This window comes from Rutilus rutilus, assembly GCF_951802725.1.
Source record: "Rutilus rutilus genome assembly, chromosome: 8".
Lineage (NCBI taxonomy): Eukaryota > Metazoa > Chordata > Actinopteri > Cypriniformes > Leuciscidae > Rutilus > Rutilus rutilus.
Window position 1 is genome coordinate 14736738 of NC_140222.1, and position 19783 is coordinate 14756520.

At 35.5% G+C, this 19783-nt stretch overlaps 1 protein-coding gene across 4 annotated transcripts in view; it reads right to left on the bottom strand.

Annotated features, from left to right (window-relative positions):
* Positions 1–1134: 1134 nt before the first annotated feature.
* The window catches only part of LOC311295157 (uncharacterized protein), a 70973-nt gene continuing 52324 nt past the window's right edge, over positions 1135–19783 (bottom strand). For 2 of the 4 annotated variants that reach the window (XM_084416372.1, XM_084416373.1), the window contains exons 3-9: positions 14664–14831; positions 10169–10308; positions 8957–9041; positions 5864–6193; positions 5435–5773; positions 4913–5037; positions 1135–1570 (exon numbers count right to left, since the gene is read on the bottom strand). In XM_084416372.1, coding sequence (XP_084272498.1) covers positions 1553–1570; positions 4913–5037; positions 5435–5773; positions 5864–6158 — 777 coding nt within the window. In that variant the 5' untranslated portion in view covers positions 6159–6193; positions 8957–9041; positions 10169–10308; positions 14664–14831 and the 3' untranslated portion in view covers positions 1135–1552. Of the gene's footprint in view, positions 1571–4912; positions 5038–5434; positions 5774–5863; positions 6194–8956; positions 9042–10168; positions 10311–14663; positions 14832–15860; positions 16189–19783 lie in introns of those variants that run through there. The other 2 variants (XM_084416374.1, XR_014628203.1) reach the window with 2 other exon arrangements.

Genomic DNA, 19783 nt, shown 5'->3' on the forward strand with positions numbered 1-19783 from the left:
CTAACATACGTGGACATACTCAAGAGGGATGCAGGAGCCCAGAGCACCAACGAACTGGCCAGATGCATGGAGAATCGGGATGACTGGAGGCAACGATGGAAGGCTCGTCTGAGGACGACCTAGAGAGAGAGGAGGAGCTTCACAGTCCAGGTCACGTTTTGAGGAAGATAAATAAATATCTACCAAATGTATGAAGACTTAAAGTCCCCCTGTGGTGAAAATCCACCTTTTAATGTTGTTATATATGTCTCATATATATACTCATTGTATATGTCTATGTGGTGTTTAATGTGCTTTAGGAAAAAAACATGCAAATTCATAAAGTGAAGCAAAGACAGTCTCAAAAACACAGCTTGAAATCGCTGGTGTTTCTGACATCACAAACTACCTTGTAACCAATCAGATCAATCTGTGATTGTCAACCAGTGAGTGAGTGGAGGCTTTTAAATATGTAATTTTGGTGACGAAAGATGAGTTTTAAGATATACAATTATTGACTACAGGGGGACTTTAAAACAGTCCATTTTTAGTTATTATTGTAAGTAGCCTATACATATACATGCAGAAATTATGCTGTAACATTCTCCCAGACAAACAATACATCAAGTAATTTCCAATATTTTGAAAACCCAGAGTTTGTTCAACTAGTTTCATGCAACAGGCCTCAAGGGTTAGTGATACTGGTTAAACCATCAACATTAGCAATATAGTGACTTTTGCAGTAACAGCAACAATAGAGAGAAGAGAGTTTCAGCTGATCCGCTTCTCTTCATCATGTCCTAATTCTCTTCAGTGATGTTGCATTTGACACTGAAGCTTCAAAGCGTGCATCGAGTATGCAGCGCAATTTCTCATGAAGCTCCGTGCCGGAGCGCATATCGTTTTCAGAGAAACACGTGATCAATGAAAAACGAAGCCTCGCTTTCTTTCCAGTCATGTGAATGCTTTTGCGTGTCAGAATGTTTGAACCCAGACCACTTCTCAACAGGTTTTTGTAAGTTTTAGTCCATTTACAATTTTTTTTTTAAATGTATAAATAAGCCTACAGCCTATGTTGCATGATCATATTCTGACACATAAACAGCACAGAAACCATAAAATAATTAGACCAACATTTATTTGCATCAAGCAACTCTGTTGGTACTTTTATAATTAGTATTAATATAATTGTTACATTTATTTTATTAGCACACTTTAATATGTTAATTATATTATCAGAAAACTAAACATTTAGCGTTGTCAGGCTTTTATGTGTGCTTAATGGATAAAACAACGGCGCTGCACACTCAGCTGCTCATAAACATGGCTGCTATAAAGATTGCCACAAGATGGCGCTGTTTTCGACACTCTTGAAGCTTCGAATCTTTTCATGAAACATTCACTGGAAAGCCTCAGTGCTTCATGAGCCTTTATTTGCCCATCCCTATTTCAGTGTCCATTTCAATCATAGTTTCAACATTATAAATGATTTGACATTGTTTTACTGGCAGCCTCGGCCTGAGTCTGATTCAAGGACGTCTTCTTCCTCAAAGGAATGTCTTTCGGCGAGATATCACAAGTCATCCTTGTCCTGTAAGAAAATACAAATTCACAAAAGGTAAAAGTAATGAGAAGGATTGATGTTTCAGTTACACGAACACACAAACAAACACACACACACACACAAAAATGGTAAAAAAAAAGAAGAAATGTCCCTTTTTCAGGATACTGTATTTTAAAGATAATTTTGTAAAATAAAAACTGTGTGAAGATGCCATAGATCTGCTGCAGGAGGCATGTGAACAAAGCAATAAACTACAGTGTCTGTGATGTAAGATCTGTATATATATATATATATATATATATATATATATATATATGTTACAGGAGAGGCTTCCACTCCGCCTCCTCTAGGTCACCAGAGGGAGCTCTCACCAGAATATTGACTGTTGCTATTCGGACTACAAATCCCATAAGGCCCTCATACCTGGGACTGATTACACACACACCTGCAGCTCATCTCACAAACACTATTTAAACACTCCACACACACACCACCGTTGCGAAGTCTTGATTTGCTGTGGTGATCATTTCTGAGCGTTTTCTACTGTGGATTATTTTCTGTGTTTGATCTTGGACTGTTCCTCGTTGTTTGATTCCTTGCCGCCTGCCTCGACCTTTGCCTGTCTTTTGGATTACGATTGTCAGCTACCTGCCCAGACCTCTTGCCTGTCCTTGTTCTGTGAATGTTTGCTGCCTGCCTCGACCTTGTTTGTACCAGTTTTCGACTCTGTGTTAATAAAGCTGCAGATGGATCCTCAATCCAATGACTCCTCATTACAATATATATATATGTGGAGATTTCTTTAAGACTGCAAAGGAAGCTCGGCTTCCCCCATAATGTCAAAAAATTATTTGTCAAAAATGTACTATTGTATACTACTAAAAATGCATTCGAAAACGTTCATCTCAAAGACGAGTTCGTTCAGAATCAGTTACAGCAGGTCGGCTGACTCGATTTCCTTCTCATACATTCCCGTAGCGTCACAGTGCATTTCCCTGTTGAAGCCCAGCGTCCATTGACTTCAATAGGCCTGCTTTGAACAGTTTTTTCAGCGCTTCGAAACTAGACGGTCATTGGATAAATGCTGTGATTATGTCCCGCCCACGGATGCTCAGCGTCTCTGGGGGTAAATGAGGAGTGGGCTGGCCTGGACTCCGGGCTTCTGCGTGATGATTGGAGGGTCTGTCGAAAGGCTGCATCACCTTTTGATTGACAGCGATTTCATACAATAAAAAGTCGCTGATGCTGAAGCTGTTCGAGCTCAGTCCCATCGCGGATTTTGCAAGTGTGGTCGAAAGACAAACTGCTGCTACCTCTTTCTTGGTATTTGCTGGTCGAAATTGCTAGCAAATTTTCATAATACATTTCACACAATTATATATTTATACCTTTATTATATTATTACTTACTATATTTTTTATATTATTATTAGTAATAATTTATAAATTATTAGTGAACTATCCATTTAAGGACAAGCAGCAGCGTGTTTACTATTACTATTGTCTCTTTAAGAGCTGCGCGCGACGCGTCTAATACACACATTTGACAAGCAGATTTTCTCTCAATTTCCTCTAGTTTGCTTTCACTTTAGACATAACCGACTTTGTTTATATAAACCTTGTGTGTATTTGACAGTATTAGCACAATAAGATTCGAAAGATAACTTAGTCCAGTATCCAGGCGCTCGTAGACAGGCTTTTAGTGCATGTGAGCTTCACATGTACGCGCTGAGAAATGCACACGTTAGAACATTAGAAACGCCAAACTTTTGAACAGCAGTGTAGGGCTGGGCGATTTAAATCGCGATATTGTTATGCGCATCTCGTCAGTAAAGCCGGTTCCTTGATTAGTAGTAAATCACCATCACCTGCTTTCAGATGGAGCGGCATTTACTACAAAGAGCCGTAGTTAACTGACAAGCTGAGCCATATCGCATTAATATCGCGGACGTATCGCCAGCGATATTTAATGCGATATGGCTCAGCTTGTCAGTTAACTACGGCTCTTTGTACACAGCAAAAACTCCAGTGTTAAATTAACACCCCTGGGAGTGTATGAGTCCACACTCAAGAGTGTTAAAGTTAATGAGATAACTAAGTGATTAATTTAGTGATGATTGAGCATTATTGAAGACACCTGATGTTAACAAGCAGAATCACTGAAGGAGAAAATCGCAAATTGTAAGTTACCATTATTGTGATGGGTAGTTGCTTTAGTTGGGCTCTGAGCCTTTCATGTGTTCGCTACTTTAGATTTTGTTTGACAGTTGTATCTGAGTTAAAACTGCCAGTTGAACAAAGAATAAAAAGTGATCTGTGTTGGATATATTATGACAATCATCATTTGAACTTGATCACTGAGCTCATTAAAATCCTTCTTTCTGAATTCGATTTATGTTGTTGGTTAAAGCATAACTGTGAATCTAAATAAATGGCCAGAATTTTTGATATAATATAAAGGATTTCTTAAAAGTTTTTAAAAGAAAAATCATTCTTTTAGGCACACACAGATGTCAAGATTCAGTCTATGCATCTCAACAATGGTGAGGAGCAGAATATTCAATGAGGAAAAGTAAATTACATAGACAATTCAGATCATAATTTATTCATACCGCAATGCATGATGGGAGCCATTAATGAGTTGTGATTGGTGGCAGCCACTGCAACATGCTTTATTATTGTCACCATTGTTGAGATTCACAGGCTGATTATTGATGTTTGTGTTTTAAATGAATATGTCTGAACATCTTTTTGATCAGATCAATGTTTATTATATATTTTGAATTATAAGTAAAGTACTGATAATCCTAGGCTGAAGAATCACAAAACTACTGCTAACAAGTTAAACCAAACTATCTTAATATGTTTAATTTTTCAGATCACAGTATGATTATGTCAAAATATAACCAACACTATAAGATAACATTTTGCTTTGTTCATTTAACTGTTATAAATCAATAACAGCAGACAAACAGCAGTAACTATTAAAGTAAACATATAATGGTCTAGAGCCCAACTAAAGCAAACACCCATCACCTTAATGGTAACTTACAATTTGTGATTTTCTCCTTCAGTGATTCTGCTTGTTAACATCAGGTGTCTTCAATAATGCTCAATCATCACTAAATTAATCACTTAATTATCTCCTCAGCCCTAAATGCCGCTTCATCTGAAAGCAGGTGATGGTGATTTACTACTAATCAAGGAACCGGCTTTACTGACGAGCTGCGCATATCAATATCGCGATTTAAATCGCCCAGCCCTACAGCAGTGTATGTATTTGTGTATCGCTATGTTTGTTGTATGTATTCATAGCACTGTTCTTTAAAAAGTTTTTGTGCACAGTAAATCTCATATCTGTAATACTTACTCTCTGTGGTACTGCTGCATGGGTCTTGCGGTGACGATAGTAAATCACACCAGCAGTTACAGCTGCAAACACCAGCAGAACAGCAACAACTATTCCTGCTACAGCTCCTGAAGACAGACCTGAATCTGGAACAGATAAAGAGAAACAGACATTATTACGACAGAGTGAATGATAATCCATCCAGTATATTTACCAATATCTTTGACTGATAATTACACCTTTCTACCTTTGTCATCAGGTCTATGACATTGTTTTAATAAATGCGACTTTTGTTCATCAGCACTCAGTTTCAGTCAGTTCAAAAGCATCAGCACTTTGAGCTAAACTAAAAGCAGCATTCACAGGAAATCTGGCTGATATTACGCATTTTGCACGTTAATAACATTAGTCAAAGTGTCACTGACTCAAAACTTCCTTTTTTAAACAGTCCACAACTTAACACTTATTGGGTTGATTTAAAATATTTAAATGAATTTCAGATTCCTCAAAGGAAAATACACTGAATACCTCAATTATACTCACCAATGACAGAAACACTGAATCTCTTCACTCTAGTGATGCTGAAGCTGCTGTTGATGATCATCTGTAGTTTAAATTCTCCAGAGTCTGTGTTTCTGATGTTTGTGATGATCAGAGATCCAGTCTGATGATCCAGCTTCAGTCTGTCTCTGAATCTCTCTTTACACTGATCATCTGTACAGATCTTGCTCTGATCTCCAGTGATTTCAGCTATATGAATGTCATTAAAATACCACGTCATTAAATAATTTGGGTTTTTTATTACACCGGGATCTAAAGTGACAGATTCTCCCTCCTTCACTGACTTTATCTTCACTTTATCTCGTTCAGCAGCAGAAACTCCTGAAACACAAACCAACAGATGCTGGAGGATCTTGTATTAACATGTTTTAAACATATAAACTACATTTAAACACTCATTAAATGACTCACCAGTGACGGAAACACTGAAGATCTTTTCACTGTCGCTGCTAGTGACAAAGATCTTCAGTTTATATTCTCCAGAGTCTGTGTTTGTGATGTTTGTGATGGTCAGAGATCCAGTCTGATGATCCAGCTTCAGTCTGTCTCTGAATCTCTCAGTGCCTTCATTACACTGAACATCTGTACAGATCTTATTGAGATCTTCATTAATTTGAGCGATGCGAGTGTCATTAAAATACCATTTTATATCTTCTTGTTGGTGTGTTTGAACACCAGTGTTTAGAGTGACTGAATCTCCCTCCATCACTGAAACTCCATCTGATCCAACACCAGACGCACCTGAGCAAAACATACAATAGTGTAGTGATTTGTTTTTTCCAACAGATCATAAATGTGAGTAGAAAAATATGTCTGGATTCATCATTTTAAACATGCAAACAAACATCAGAAAAACACTGACTCGCATGTTCACTCATCAGACAAACACACAGGAGTCTCATGAATGATCTTCTCACACAACCCACAATCCACATCCTGATTCATATTCTCACACCCTTTCCCTCCTACACATAGCCTACAGTATTTAAAATGCAATTAATCAAATATTTTCATAGACTCAATATAAATATTAAATAGATGACTAGTACCCCCCAAAATAGTAAAGATAATTAAGGTAACACTTTACAATAAGTTTTTTTAGTTAAGATTACTTCTACATTAGTTAACATGGACTAATAATGAACTGCACACATAGGCCTACATCATTTATTAATCTTTGTTAATGTTAATTTCAACATTACTAATACTTCATTAAAATCTTGTTAATAATAGTTAATGCACTTTGAATTAACATGAACTAACAATGAACAGCTGTATTTTTATTTACTAACGTTAACAAATACAGTAACAAATGGATTGCTCATGGTTAGTTCGTATGTTAGGCTAATACATTAGCTAATGCTAACTAATGAACCTTATTGTAAAGTGTTAACAGAATTATTTTCCACCACATTAACATAACATATAAAATATTTAAGTCCTAAACAACCCACGTAAATAACGTGTGTAAGGCAACAATGAATGATGCCTACATTTTATGCATATGGCAGAAGCTTTTAACCAAAGCGACTCGCATTAGCACTATATGTAAGTTAGGCCTACACAAAATGTACAGATTTACACAAAATGTCAAATTTTACTGAGGTTTATTGTTTGAAACGACACATCGCGCAGCTGATCTGATCTCATTTATTTAACGTTTCACCGACCATTGATTTCTACGAGTTAGTTTCTCTTTTTAGCCTAGCTATTTCCGGTCAACAATAGGCCTAACTTGTCTAGCAATCACTAGTGCCAAAGATGCGGCCTATAGGTCACAGATATCGACGTTAACAAAAAAAGGTCTTACTGTGGTAATGTAAAAGCAAAATAACTGCGAGCATGTTAAATAAGCGCTTCATTTTCACCAATTTTCTCCTCAGAAAACGAATGCATGGCCGAATGTTGAAGTGAAACTGTCCGGATCCCTACAGAATACCGTCATCCCCTGACGTCATTCGATAAAGCTCGTCAACAAACGAGCTTTATAATTGTAGCCTATGGCAATATTGACTAGCGTATATTACATTGCTTATTCCTAACCCGTTTGGAGTTTATTACCTTAAATAATTTTAAAACTACAGTCGAGTTTTAAATTAGTTTATTATTTTAATAACACAACAAGGCCAAAAACAAAAACACTTGATCTTTAGACTACATATCACGTAACTGTAATGTGAGCACATTCTTGTGGAAATACTATTCATACATCACATTTAGGCCCAGTTTCACATTTAGGTCTTAGAATAAGCCAGGATTAGGCCTTATAGTTAAACTAGGACATCTAAACAGCTTTCAGTAATTAAAAAAATACTGCACCTCGAGACAAAACAATGGCACAGATATATTTTAAGATATTTCAATGCAGTTTAGTCTGGGACTATCTTAAGCCTCAACTGTGAAACCAGGTGATGAAGTAAAACATTTAATATCCAACCGAGGAGAACAATAATAATTGTTGAATTTAAACATTATCAACATCACAAATCAAATTTTTTATTTTTTTTTATGTTTTACAAATTTATAATGCTGTACTTTTTGCTATATTAACTTGGCAGTAAATCCAGAAAGCAAAGGCTGTTGATTGAGCCTAATGACCTTTGACCCTGTGGCTCAGGAAGGCAAAGGCAATGCAAAAAATATAATTTACAATCTTTTCTAATCCTATTAACACCAGTAAAGTTTGTAACTTCACATTCTGGCTGCAATAAAGATTTTTCATTTTTTTACACCAGGGTTATGATAATATGATATCATCACTTCTAAATAAATAAATAGAAATGTTACAGGTCCTGGTAAATGACACATGAGTCAAGAGTTTGTTGTTGGTCTGTTGTGGTCCTGTTAGTCAAAGTCAAAAGCGTGAAAACCCACAAAAGGGCTCCAATGAGAAGAATAACAACTGCTTTATCCCTTGAACTCCTTAGATAGACTATATTTACTTGGAATGGAGTAAAGGCGTCTTTCAGTACATACTGGTTGTAGTCGACCACTTTACCAGGTATGCTCAAACGTATGCAACCAAGAAGTAGTCTAGAAGAACACTTTATACAACGTTTCAAAGCAACTTTACAGTGATAATAGGAAAGATGAAGACCAGAAATATTGGACCTAGAACAGAGAGAGGTACTTCAGTGAACAGTGAAGACTGATTTAGAAGAAGAAATGACAGCCAGGGATAGTTGTGCAAGAGTTTGGACCAAACATTTGTGTAGGTTTATGTTTGTTGTTATTAATTCTTTCATTGTCATTATAAGCATGCATTTCTTCAAAATATTTATTAATACTTTGGATTTGAATGCAGTTTCATTAAAAGACAGCACAGAAGACCAACATTGTCTCTCTCGTCTGTAACGGCTTACAGCTATCAGTCAGGAAAATGTTCAGGTCTGGTGTAATTAACTTTTTGACTCAGATTAGACTTTTTTTAATGCATACAATATTTTTTGGACTGTAAAGCTGTTTTGAGGTTCATAAAAAGACGAAAATAAACTCTTCACCTACAACACAAGATGTTCGTTCAGCTCAAACCACATCTGAAGAAAACCACAGGTTGATTCAGACAGAAGTTGCAGTTGCAGAAGATGAGCTGCAAGAGGAAGAACGTGAAATGGAAGATAGTATTAACTTTTTTTACCATACTTTTGAAAAACGTTCTGTGTTAAATAATGGAATGAAACATTTTTTAGACTATTAAGTCTTAATAAGAGCCAGACAAGAATTTATATTTAAATATAAAGCATTGTAAAGAGTCTACGTGGATAAAACTCTGTCGTGGGAGGATTCACACGCTAGCTCAAGTGCTTTCGGCAGATCGTTTCATCAGATCAGACTTTTCAGGAAATGTTTCATGTGTTTGCTTTGTTATGTTTGTGCTGGTGTCGTCTGACTGGTAAGTCGTAAATAAAATTTTTGGCTTAATTTCAGTTACATTCTTCACTTATGTTAACAATCAAGGTGATTACAACTTTTCATAATGTAATCATCTTTGTAGCTTCTTACATTGTGCTCTGGATCGAAGATAAAACTCTCAGAAGCTTTAATCTGTTTGTTCATCAGGTGTGTTTGCTGATTCAGTGTCAGTGATGGAGGGAGATTCTGTTACTTTATACACTGATGATACCGAAATATTTGAAGGCAATGACATACTGTGGAAATATGGACCTGAAAAGTCTCAAATAGCTAATAAAAAAAAAGAAGCAAATCTTCTCCACATATGATGATGTTCCTGATGGGAGATTCAGAGACAGACTGAAGCTGGACGATCAAACTGGATCTCTGACCATCACAAACACCACAACATACTGGAGTTTATCAACTAGAGATAAATGGACTGAAACTGACATCAAAAATGTTCAGTGTTTCTGTCTATGGTGAGTAAAGATTATTTGTCCTGTCCTTCAAATATTCTTGAATATTCAGTACAACTAAAGCTCAATCAGCAGCATTTGTGGCATAATGATGATAGTTATTTATAATTTATGCAGTGCAGACTATTTGACAACTTTATTCAATTTCTGTATATTTCTATCAGTGTGTGTGATCTCAGCATCAGTCTCTCTCTACCTCTGGAGGTGGAATATCAGGATAAAAACACCTACAGCTGTGTGCTGAACAATCCCATCAGCAACCAGACCACACATCTGGACATCAACACACTCTGTCACACATGTGCAGGTACCACAGCACTGATGATAGATGTGTGTGTTTACTGACCTGATCTCTGTCTTCTGTTGTAGATCAGACTGACACATTCACTCATATTAATGACTGTCTCTTGTTTACTCTTCTTCAATCTCTGCAGCTGCTGCTGGTGATTGTGGTTTTCTGTTGATTGTAACTGCTGTCAGGATCTTCTGCAGGAAATGTAGAAAAGCAGGTTGAGGAGATCAAAAAAATTATGCAAGCGTCAAAATATTTGAACCAAACCCCTTATGAACCACTCTCTGATTAAGACAGGACTCATTGACTGTACCTCAGGAATCTTTGCTAAAATGCTTCACCTGTTAATGTGTCGTATCATTCCCATTAATCCTCACATGCTGATCTGCGCTCGCTCCAGGCTCAAGCTAAGCTAAGGAGAATCATTCCCTCTGGATGCTGCAAAGGAAGCCTCACTGACTCTAACACCTAAGCCCTCCAGAGTCCACTGCAGTTCTTAAACTTCTTCTACTTGTTAATTGTACAGACTGACTCCTCCCTCTGATGATGATATTTGCATAACTGATAATAAATCAGAAAAATGTATTACTTTCCTCTCTGTCGTCTTCGAACCGACACACCTGGTACACTGCTATACACACCTGTAACCAGCCCTTATCATCTTGAATGTAGCCTTCACTACACCCAGACAGCTTGGGTTAGGGTTATAAAGTGTGTTTGCAGGAAAAAAGAGAGTTGAGTCTTAATCATAGCGGGTTATAAAGGCCAGTTTATACTTCTGAATCAAGTGTACACCATAATGTACATCATACATCGCATTTATACTTCTGCTTTCTGTCTGCGTTGCTCTGCAATTACACCACCTAAACACTAGTTGTCACTGGGGTTTCTATGTTCCACATGTGGAGTTTCTTCGACGCTGTATTGAGTTTAGGCTACTTTGAGTTTTGGCGGCTGAAACTGAGTGGATCACGTTGGAGTTGGAGCCAATTGATTTTGAAAAACAGTTACTTTTACTGAAATTAATAAAGCTAAAATGGTACGCATGACCCGTGAACCAGTTGAGGCAGAAGGAGGGTGAATTTTCTGTGCTTGTCCAGCCACTGAAAGAAAGAAAATTATATATATATATACACACACACACACATATAGATACACACTTTTTTGGGGGGTGTTCTGTTTTTTTTTTTGGTTTTTTTTTTTTACTACTCATGTCAATTACTAATTATGATCAAATAATTGTATATTTTATATTATTGATCAATATGTGAATATGTTTACCAGGCTACACATGACATGAGCTGTGGTCTCATTGGCACAAATTAATTTAGATGAGATGAGATAGAACTGTATTGATCCCAGATTGATTCCACTCCTGTGTCACAGACTTCTGAAGCTTTGTTTGGTCACATGCTTTTTCTGCTCAGCAGTGATTTGTTAGACATGGTGGAGAAAACAAGTCTGACCACCAGATGTCACTATCACTCTTTTTAAAAAATATATATATTTTAGATATTGACGTTTTAATCAGGACACTTGTCCGATTGGGCATGTAAAATACTTTCATTTGCCCCTTCAAAAAATCCACTTGTCCCAGACAAGTGTTAATGTCGAACCCTGATATATATTAGGTTATTAAACTCTTGCATCAGTAGGTTCCTGCTGATTTTTGCAGAAATCAGAGGAGCCTGTGTGTGCAAATGTAAGCAAAAAATGATGTTCAAAACAGAATTAACTGGAGAGCTCATATGGGCCCTGACTTGCACCTTTAATTCATATTTATTCTCTGCCAGGATCTTTTACTTTCGTCTATTCTCTTTCTTTGTGCCACATTGTTTTTTTTGTCACTTTGCTCTACTTTAATTTAGTGGTTCACAAATAGTAGGCCAGTCAAAATATAGAACATTCAGAAACTCAAATGTATATTCTAATTTTAGCTTAACCTGCATGGAAATGTACTAACTTTATTCAATATTGATCCCACCTTCACTGTCTCTGTACTCTGTGTAAAGAGAAAAATGGCAAATTCAGCACATCATCGCTCTCTAGTGTCCAAAGCAGAAAGTCACATCTGTCTAAGAATATCTTACTTTACACGATTGGGTGCGCTATAGTTACTGCTGTTCTCACAGTTACGTCTCTGATGTTTATAATCATATGCCGAGCTGCAGGCAGAAACTGATAACATGTAATCTGGATAACGTAGTCAGATTAAAAAAAATTAATGTCAACGTATCAGACAAAGTTTCCAATCATCCACTGTCTCTATGATCTTAGGCATATTTCATGTGTTATTGACAATGGTATGCAGTTAGTGAAAATTTGACCCTAAAGTGTGACTAATAAATATGCTATTGTTTTTCTCCCTCAGTTTCTCATGTTTTTTCCCCAGTAGATTAAAGTGCCAAAAAAGCTGATTATAGTATAAGCACAGGAAGAAACTCTTCACCTACAAACTAAACACTGAATGCCCAGTGTCACTGACACATGTTTGTCCACCCAACGGATCAAACCACATTTAGAAGAATAACGGCAGCAGGTTTCAGTTTGACTCAGAAGATAAACCCCAGTAAAGCCGGTACTGTGAGATCATACATGCTTTTAACTTTATACTCTGGTTTTTCCTTTCAGTATTTAAAAAAAAAGTTTTTTTATTCATTATTCATTTTAAAATCAATAGAGTCATGTTCCATTTCATCATGACATGCAGGTCATCCACAATTCACTTAATATTCTTCTACTTTTAGCCATCTGAAACAGTCAGGTAACTACGCTCTCAGAAGAAAAGCTGTCACTGAGGCGGTGCTACTTCTAATATGAACCCTAAACCTTTTCATAAGAATAAAGAATATTTTTTATCCTTCAAGGGATAAAGGGTTAAAATCTTAAGGGCCTGAAGAACTATAACCTTATATCATATGCAAATGCAATGTGTGAACTAGGAGGGTCAAACGCTGCATAGGAGGATTCACACAACACTTGAACAGTTCTGCTGTTAGATCACACACTGAACCACTGAACAAAATGTTTCACGTGTTAGTTTTGTTCTTTTTTTGCTGTTGGAGTCTGACTGGTAAGTTATAAAAGCATTTTTACGGCTTATTTTTGTTTTCCGTTTCAGTGTAAATTAAAATTCAATTATTTTCATCTGCTTTTATTTACCAAAGGAATTATGAATATTGTATGAACATAATACAAGATCGACTAACTTTGAATGCAGTCTCTTTGGGGATTAGGATTAGGTTTACTGTGACATTTTCAGGTCTGGAAATGGTCATGAATATAATGGAAATCTCTACAGTGAATGTAAATGTTCAGAAAGTGTGAACTTTCCATTGAGCTTTCAAATATCAAGCCATTTTTTTGTAGTTTTAAAAATATTTCTGTAGCTATTAATTTGCAGACTATCCAGTGATCTAAATATCTCATTTAATTAAAAATGTTATTAAAATATCCAGCACAATAAAACCTGTACTTTCAATCTGCAATAATTATCATGCATTTATTGTCAATACATTTTGAAACTTTAAACACTAATTGTTCTCTACACAGTGTAAGGATGTGCTGCACCGATAAGGATGATATATTTTGTTTTGTGTTTGTGCTTGTTTTGGATATTCTCAACTTTACATGTAAACTTTTGCTGATTTCAGGCTTTGTAAACCATCAGTGGCCGTAATCTGTGTAAATCTGTTTGTTCTCCAGGTGTGTTTGGTGATTCAGTGTCAGTGATGGAGGGAGAATCTGTTACTTTAAACACTGATCTTACTGAAATACATGAAGATGAGCACATACGGTGGAAATATGGAGCTGAAAACTCTCTGATAGCTAAAATAAAAAAAACGATCAAACTTTATCTACATATTACGACACTGATGGGAGATTCAGAGACAGACTGAAGCTGGACGATCAAATTGGATCTCTGACCATCACAAACACCAGAACTGAACATACTGGAGTTTATCAACTAGAGATACATGGAGAGAAACTGACATCAAAATCATTCAGTGTTTCTGTCTATGGTGAGTCGAGATCATTTGTCCAAACATTCACATATTCTATTTACATATTCAGATGTTACATAATTTTATAGATGACAGACACAAGTGACCATCAACACACTAAACACACACTCAACACGGAATTTATTACACTGATTCACAATTCACAACACCTAAAATAGACTGATAGTTCATATTTATCTTGATTCTCTCGTGTTTTCCAGCTCATCTGCCCACTCCTAGCATTACCAGAGACTGTTCGTCATTGTCATCATCAAATTGTTCATTGGTGTGTTCATCAGTGTTGAATGTGTGTGATGCGACTCTCTCCTGGTACGCAGGAATCAGTGTATTGTCCAGCATCAGTGTGTGTGATCTCAGCATCAGTCTCTCTCTACCTCTGGAGGTGGAATATCAGGATAAAAACACCTACAGCTGTGTGCTGAACAATCCCATCAGCAACCAGACCACACATCTGGACATCAACACACTCTGTCACACATGTGCAGGTACCACAGCACTGATGATATATGTGTGTGTTTACTGACCTGATCTCTGTCTTCTGTTGGAGATCAGACTGATGCGTTCACTTCTTTCTTTATCATTACAGCACCGGGGACACTCTCTCCTTCAGTTCCTCCAGTCTCAGTGTCTTTGATAGTGTTGATCTCTGCTGGATCTCTGATGATTGTTGCTGGATTTTGGATCTTCTGGATCTGCAAGAAACACAGAAAAACTGATAAAGATGGCAAGTATTCTCTTCTCCTTTTAAACAAGTTAAATAAGAAATAATTATTTGAAAATATGGTCTAAATATTTTAGCCAACTGTTTATAAAGACACTGTGCGTCGCTCTTTACTCATCTCGCACACACAAAAAAAAAAGGTTTCTCAAAATGAATCAACACTGGAAATGCAAAAACAGAAAAGTTAATTTGTATGAATATAATCTGTAAGGATGAGCTGGTGCTCTAAAATCTATGAATATGAATGATAACTGGTTGTGCTTGTTGAATTTAAATGCTGATTAAACACAAAGAATGTAAAATACTTTTCTTTGTTAAACATCCCATTTGGGTTTGATTAATGTGTCTCTCTAAATGTAATGATAAACACTCTTTTAGGAATTGTTGTGTGTGGAAAAAGTTATAGACCGAATGGCAAATTAAATTTGTTAATGCCGTTTTTTTAATACACTTTTTAGTGTTAATTCGGTATTAACTTTGAAATTCATTATAATAACATAAATATTGTGAAGAATCAGATCTAGTTAAGATTGAGTTTTGTTGTATTAAAATGCGTCTATAACTTCAAACAGAAGAGACTTGTGAAGTCGAGATCACTTACACCGAGACGACATTCGACAAAAGAAACACACAGAAATCGGTGAGACAATTTATTGTTAATTTGTTGAGTATTTGTATAATTTCAGATGTAGATCAGTGTGCGCTTTTGATTTTGTCTGTATAATATTGAAGCCTGTTTCTACCAGATAAGAAATAAAAAAATCATGCTCTGGTAAATGATTATATTTTATAATTATATGTTTCTCATAATTATGACAAAAATACGATATTATGACATACTAAATTAAAATTGTGAGATTAAAAAGTCTAAAATATCACATATACACGGTAAAAAGTTCAAATTATGACTTAAAATGTTGATATTATGACATACAATTTTTTTTTTTATTCTTTTGTCCTAATTATGATTTAACTATAATCTAATTTAATCTATCACATGCAGTAAATCTCAAACACAACAGCACCATCGGATGTTTATAAAAGATTTGTTACTTTAAAAAACTATATCACATTACAATACATAATTATTATATCTTGTGTTATGCACTTTTTTACAGAAAGCTGAAGAGGAGGATCATGTGGAATATGCACCAATCACATTCAGAAGATGATCAAACTTTAATGTTGTTCTGAGTACAAAACCCAGATTGTGATCATTTCACTGTGAATCTCCTGAACAATGTCAGACTCTGAGTCTATGTCCAGTTTTAGGATTGAGAGAATCATCATGTTTCATCAGGAAATCACAGCAGACATACAGGATCATCCTAAAGGGTTTAAAGTATGATAATCAAAACCAGTTTAACCCTTGTGTGGTGTTCAAAACCCTATAACCCCCGGGATCTTCCCGGTCAAAAATGACCGGACTATAAAAAATAGCTTATAAATCTCTCATTATACTATATTTTCACCCAATATTGGATTCAATCTTTTTGTCAACTTGTTCTCTTTCAATTAGGACTGGTTTTATATTTCTATTTGCATCTAATTAATCGTAGGCCTCATTTATTTGACAGTAGGGATCTCATTTTTTGAGTAAAAAAAACAATATTTTTGAATAATTTTGGAAATATTAAATAAAATCTGAAGAAAATTGGCACTGTTTATCACACTAGTCTACTTTAATTTTTCACCAGGAATTTTGTTTTGAAAAACTTTTATTTTGTACAAAATGGCACATTGTCACACTTGTGGTCTTCCCGGTCAAAAATGACCGGCCTACAAAAAATTGCTTATAAATCACTCGTTATGCAATATTATCACCCAATTTTGGATTCAATCTTTTTGTCAACTTGTTTTCTTTCAATTAGGACTGGTTTTATATTTCTATTTGCATCTGATTAATCGTAGGCCTCATTTATTTGACAGTAGGCATCTCATTTTTGGAGTAAAAAAAACATTATTTTTGAATAATTTTGGAAATATTAAATAAAATCTGAAGAAAATTGGCACTGTTGATCACACTAGTCTACTTTAATTTTTCACCAGGAATTTTGTTTTGAAAAACTTTTATTTTGTACAAAATGGCACAGAGTTACACTTGTGGTGTTCCACTGGGCCATTGAGGGCCATTGTTTCAATGGGCCATTGAAAGTGAATGGGAGAGACTGAAAAGTTTTCAGGAGCATGTTCATTGTTTATGTACACATATGTGCATGTGATGGATTATGGTGAGTTTGGGCTCTTTTTAATCTTAACAATCTCATGTAAATAATGATGTGCCATTTTTCACAATTTATGCATGCTTCATTGAGTTGTGAGTTAAAACGCGACATAAGTGCTAGGCTACATCTATATTCAAGGCTCTGTGAGCGCCTGTGGGGGTTCGTGTGTTACAACTCCATTAGGAATATCTTTAGATCTGAGTGATGGATTATGCTGAGTTTGGGCTCTTTTTAATTGTGATAGTCTACTGAAAATAATGATGTACATTTTTCTACGATATGTGCATGCTTCGTGAAGTTATGAGCGAAAACCAAACGTGAGAGCTTCATGAGTATATACTTGGCTAGGTGCGTCTGTGGTATTTTTTGTGTTAGAACGCCATGAGGAATATCTTTAGATCTTATTGATGGAATATATTGAGTTTGGGCTCTTTTTAATCGTGAGCTCCTGCTGTAAATAATGATGTGTTCTTTTTCATGATCGATGTATGTTTCATGAAGATACGAGTAAAAAGGCCAAGTCTAAGCTACCTTGCTTGGCTATGTGAGTCTGTGTGTCTGTGGTATTTTTTGTGTTAGAACTCCATGAGGAATATCTTTAGTTTTGAGTGATGGATTATGTTGAGTTTGGACTCATTTTAATTGTAAGCATCTTCTGTAAATAATGATGTGTCATTTTCCACAATCGGAGCATGTTTCATGAAGTTACGAGCGGAAATGTGTCTAAAATTCCATCATCCATATATGGTTTACACATGGGTCTCTTGAAGGGCTTCTTTTACAAAAACCTCGCTCAAGTTTAGTAAAAAGCCTGAAACAATTATGCTTGCTGTATTCTACTCACTGAGACCTTTCAAATGACATATGACACAGGACTATCTGAGCTGTATGATGTATTTGACATATTGCTGAATGTAGTACAAAAAAGTAGTTTATAAATTATGAATTTGTTTTTTTCTATTTATCAGCAAATAATTCAGCACTACTTAGGAGTTTATCAAATTGGCTACATTCATTGTAAATTTCAGACTCCAAGCTTTCAAATGACACCTATTTTAAGTTGATCAAGGTAATAGTTTTGAAAAATATTATGATTATTTATTTCGCAGCTATGTGGCGCCTGCGGGGGGTACACTCTGTTTTAGAGTGATAACTCAGCTCTCGTTAGGAGTTGGTCAAATTGATTAGATGCATTAAAAAGCTGAGATTCTAAGCTTTAAAATGATACCTATTTTGTGTTGTTCCATTCATTGTTTGCATTGGTCTCTCCCATTCACTTTCAATGGCCCATTGAAACAATGGCCCACAATGGCCCTCAATGGCCCAGTGGAACACCACAAGTGTAACTCTGTGCCATATTGTACAAAATAAAAGTTTTTCAAAACAAAATTCCTGGTGAAAAATTAAAGTACACTAGTGTGATCAACAGTGGCAATTTTCTTCAGATTTTATTTTATTTTTCCAAAATTATTCAAAAATAATGTTTTTTTAATCAAAAATTGAGATGCCTACTCTCAAATAAATGAGGCCTACAATTAATCAGATGCAAATAGAAATATAAAACCAGTCCTAATTGAAAGAGAACAAGTTGACAAAAAGATTGAATCCAATATTGGGTGATAATATTGCATAAAGAGTGATTTATAAGCAATTTTTTGTAGGCCGGTCATTTTTGACCGGGAAGACCACAAGTGTGACAATGTGCCATTTTGTACAAAATAAAAGTTTTTAAAAACAAAATTCCTGGTGAAATATTAAAGTAGACTAGTGTGATCAACAGTGCCAATTTTCTTCAGATTTTATTTAAAATTTCCAAAATTATTCAAAAATAATGTTTTTTTTTACTCAAAAAATGAGATGCCTACTGTCAAATAAATGAGGCCTACGATTAATCAGATGCAAATAGAATTATAAAACCAGTCCTAATTGAAAGAGAACAAGTTGACAAAAAGATTGAATCCAATATTGGGTGATAATATTGCATAACAAGTGATTTATAAGCAATTTATTTTAGTCCGGTCATTTTTGACCGGGAAGACCACAAGTGTAACTAGGGCTGGGTATCGTTCAAAATTTTTCGATACCAGTACCGATACCGATACCTTGATTTCGATACCGGTTCCTGAACGATACTTTTTTCGATACCAATTTTATGAAATCCATTTTAACAAGATTACATAACACATTACCTCAGGTTTTATTTTTTCAGTTTGACTCATGCTCCTTAGTCAGTGCACAAAGGAACAAAAAAAGCACAAAGGAACAAAATATTCCTTATACATATACATAAGGTACAAAATATTTTTTTTTTATAAAGAGCTCATGCTCACCAAAGCTGAATTTGTTTCATCAAAAATACAGTAAAACTTGTAATATTGTGGAATAGTATTACAATTTAAAATCTTATTTGAATATATTTCAAAATGTAATTTATTCCTGTGTTGTCAAAGCTGAAATATGAAAACAGTTTTTGGAAGGTCATTTTTGATCACTTTAATGCATGCTTACTGAAAAAAAATTCTGACCAACACGTTTTTGAACGGCAGTGTACATTCAGTAGGTCATTATTGCAATATAAACACAGTCAGAGTGATCAACAAGGTATCTCTTCATTTACCAGTCGAAGACGCAGCAACTTTCTGCTCTTATGTTTACTCCGTGCACTGTCAAGGGCTTCATCATATCTGTCGCGGTACCG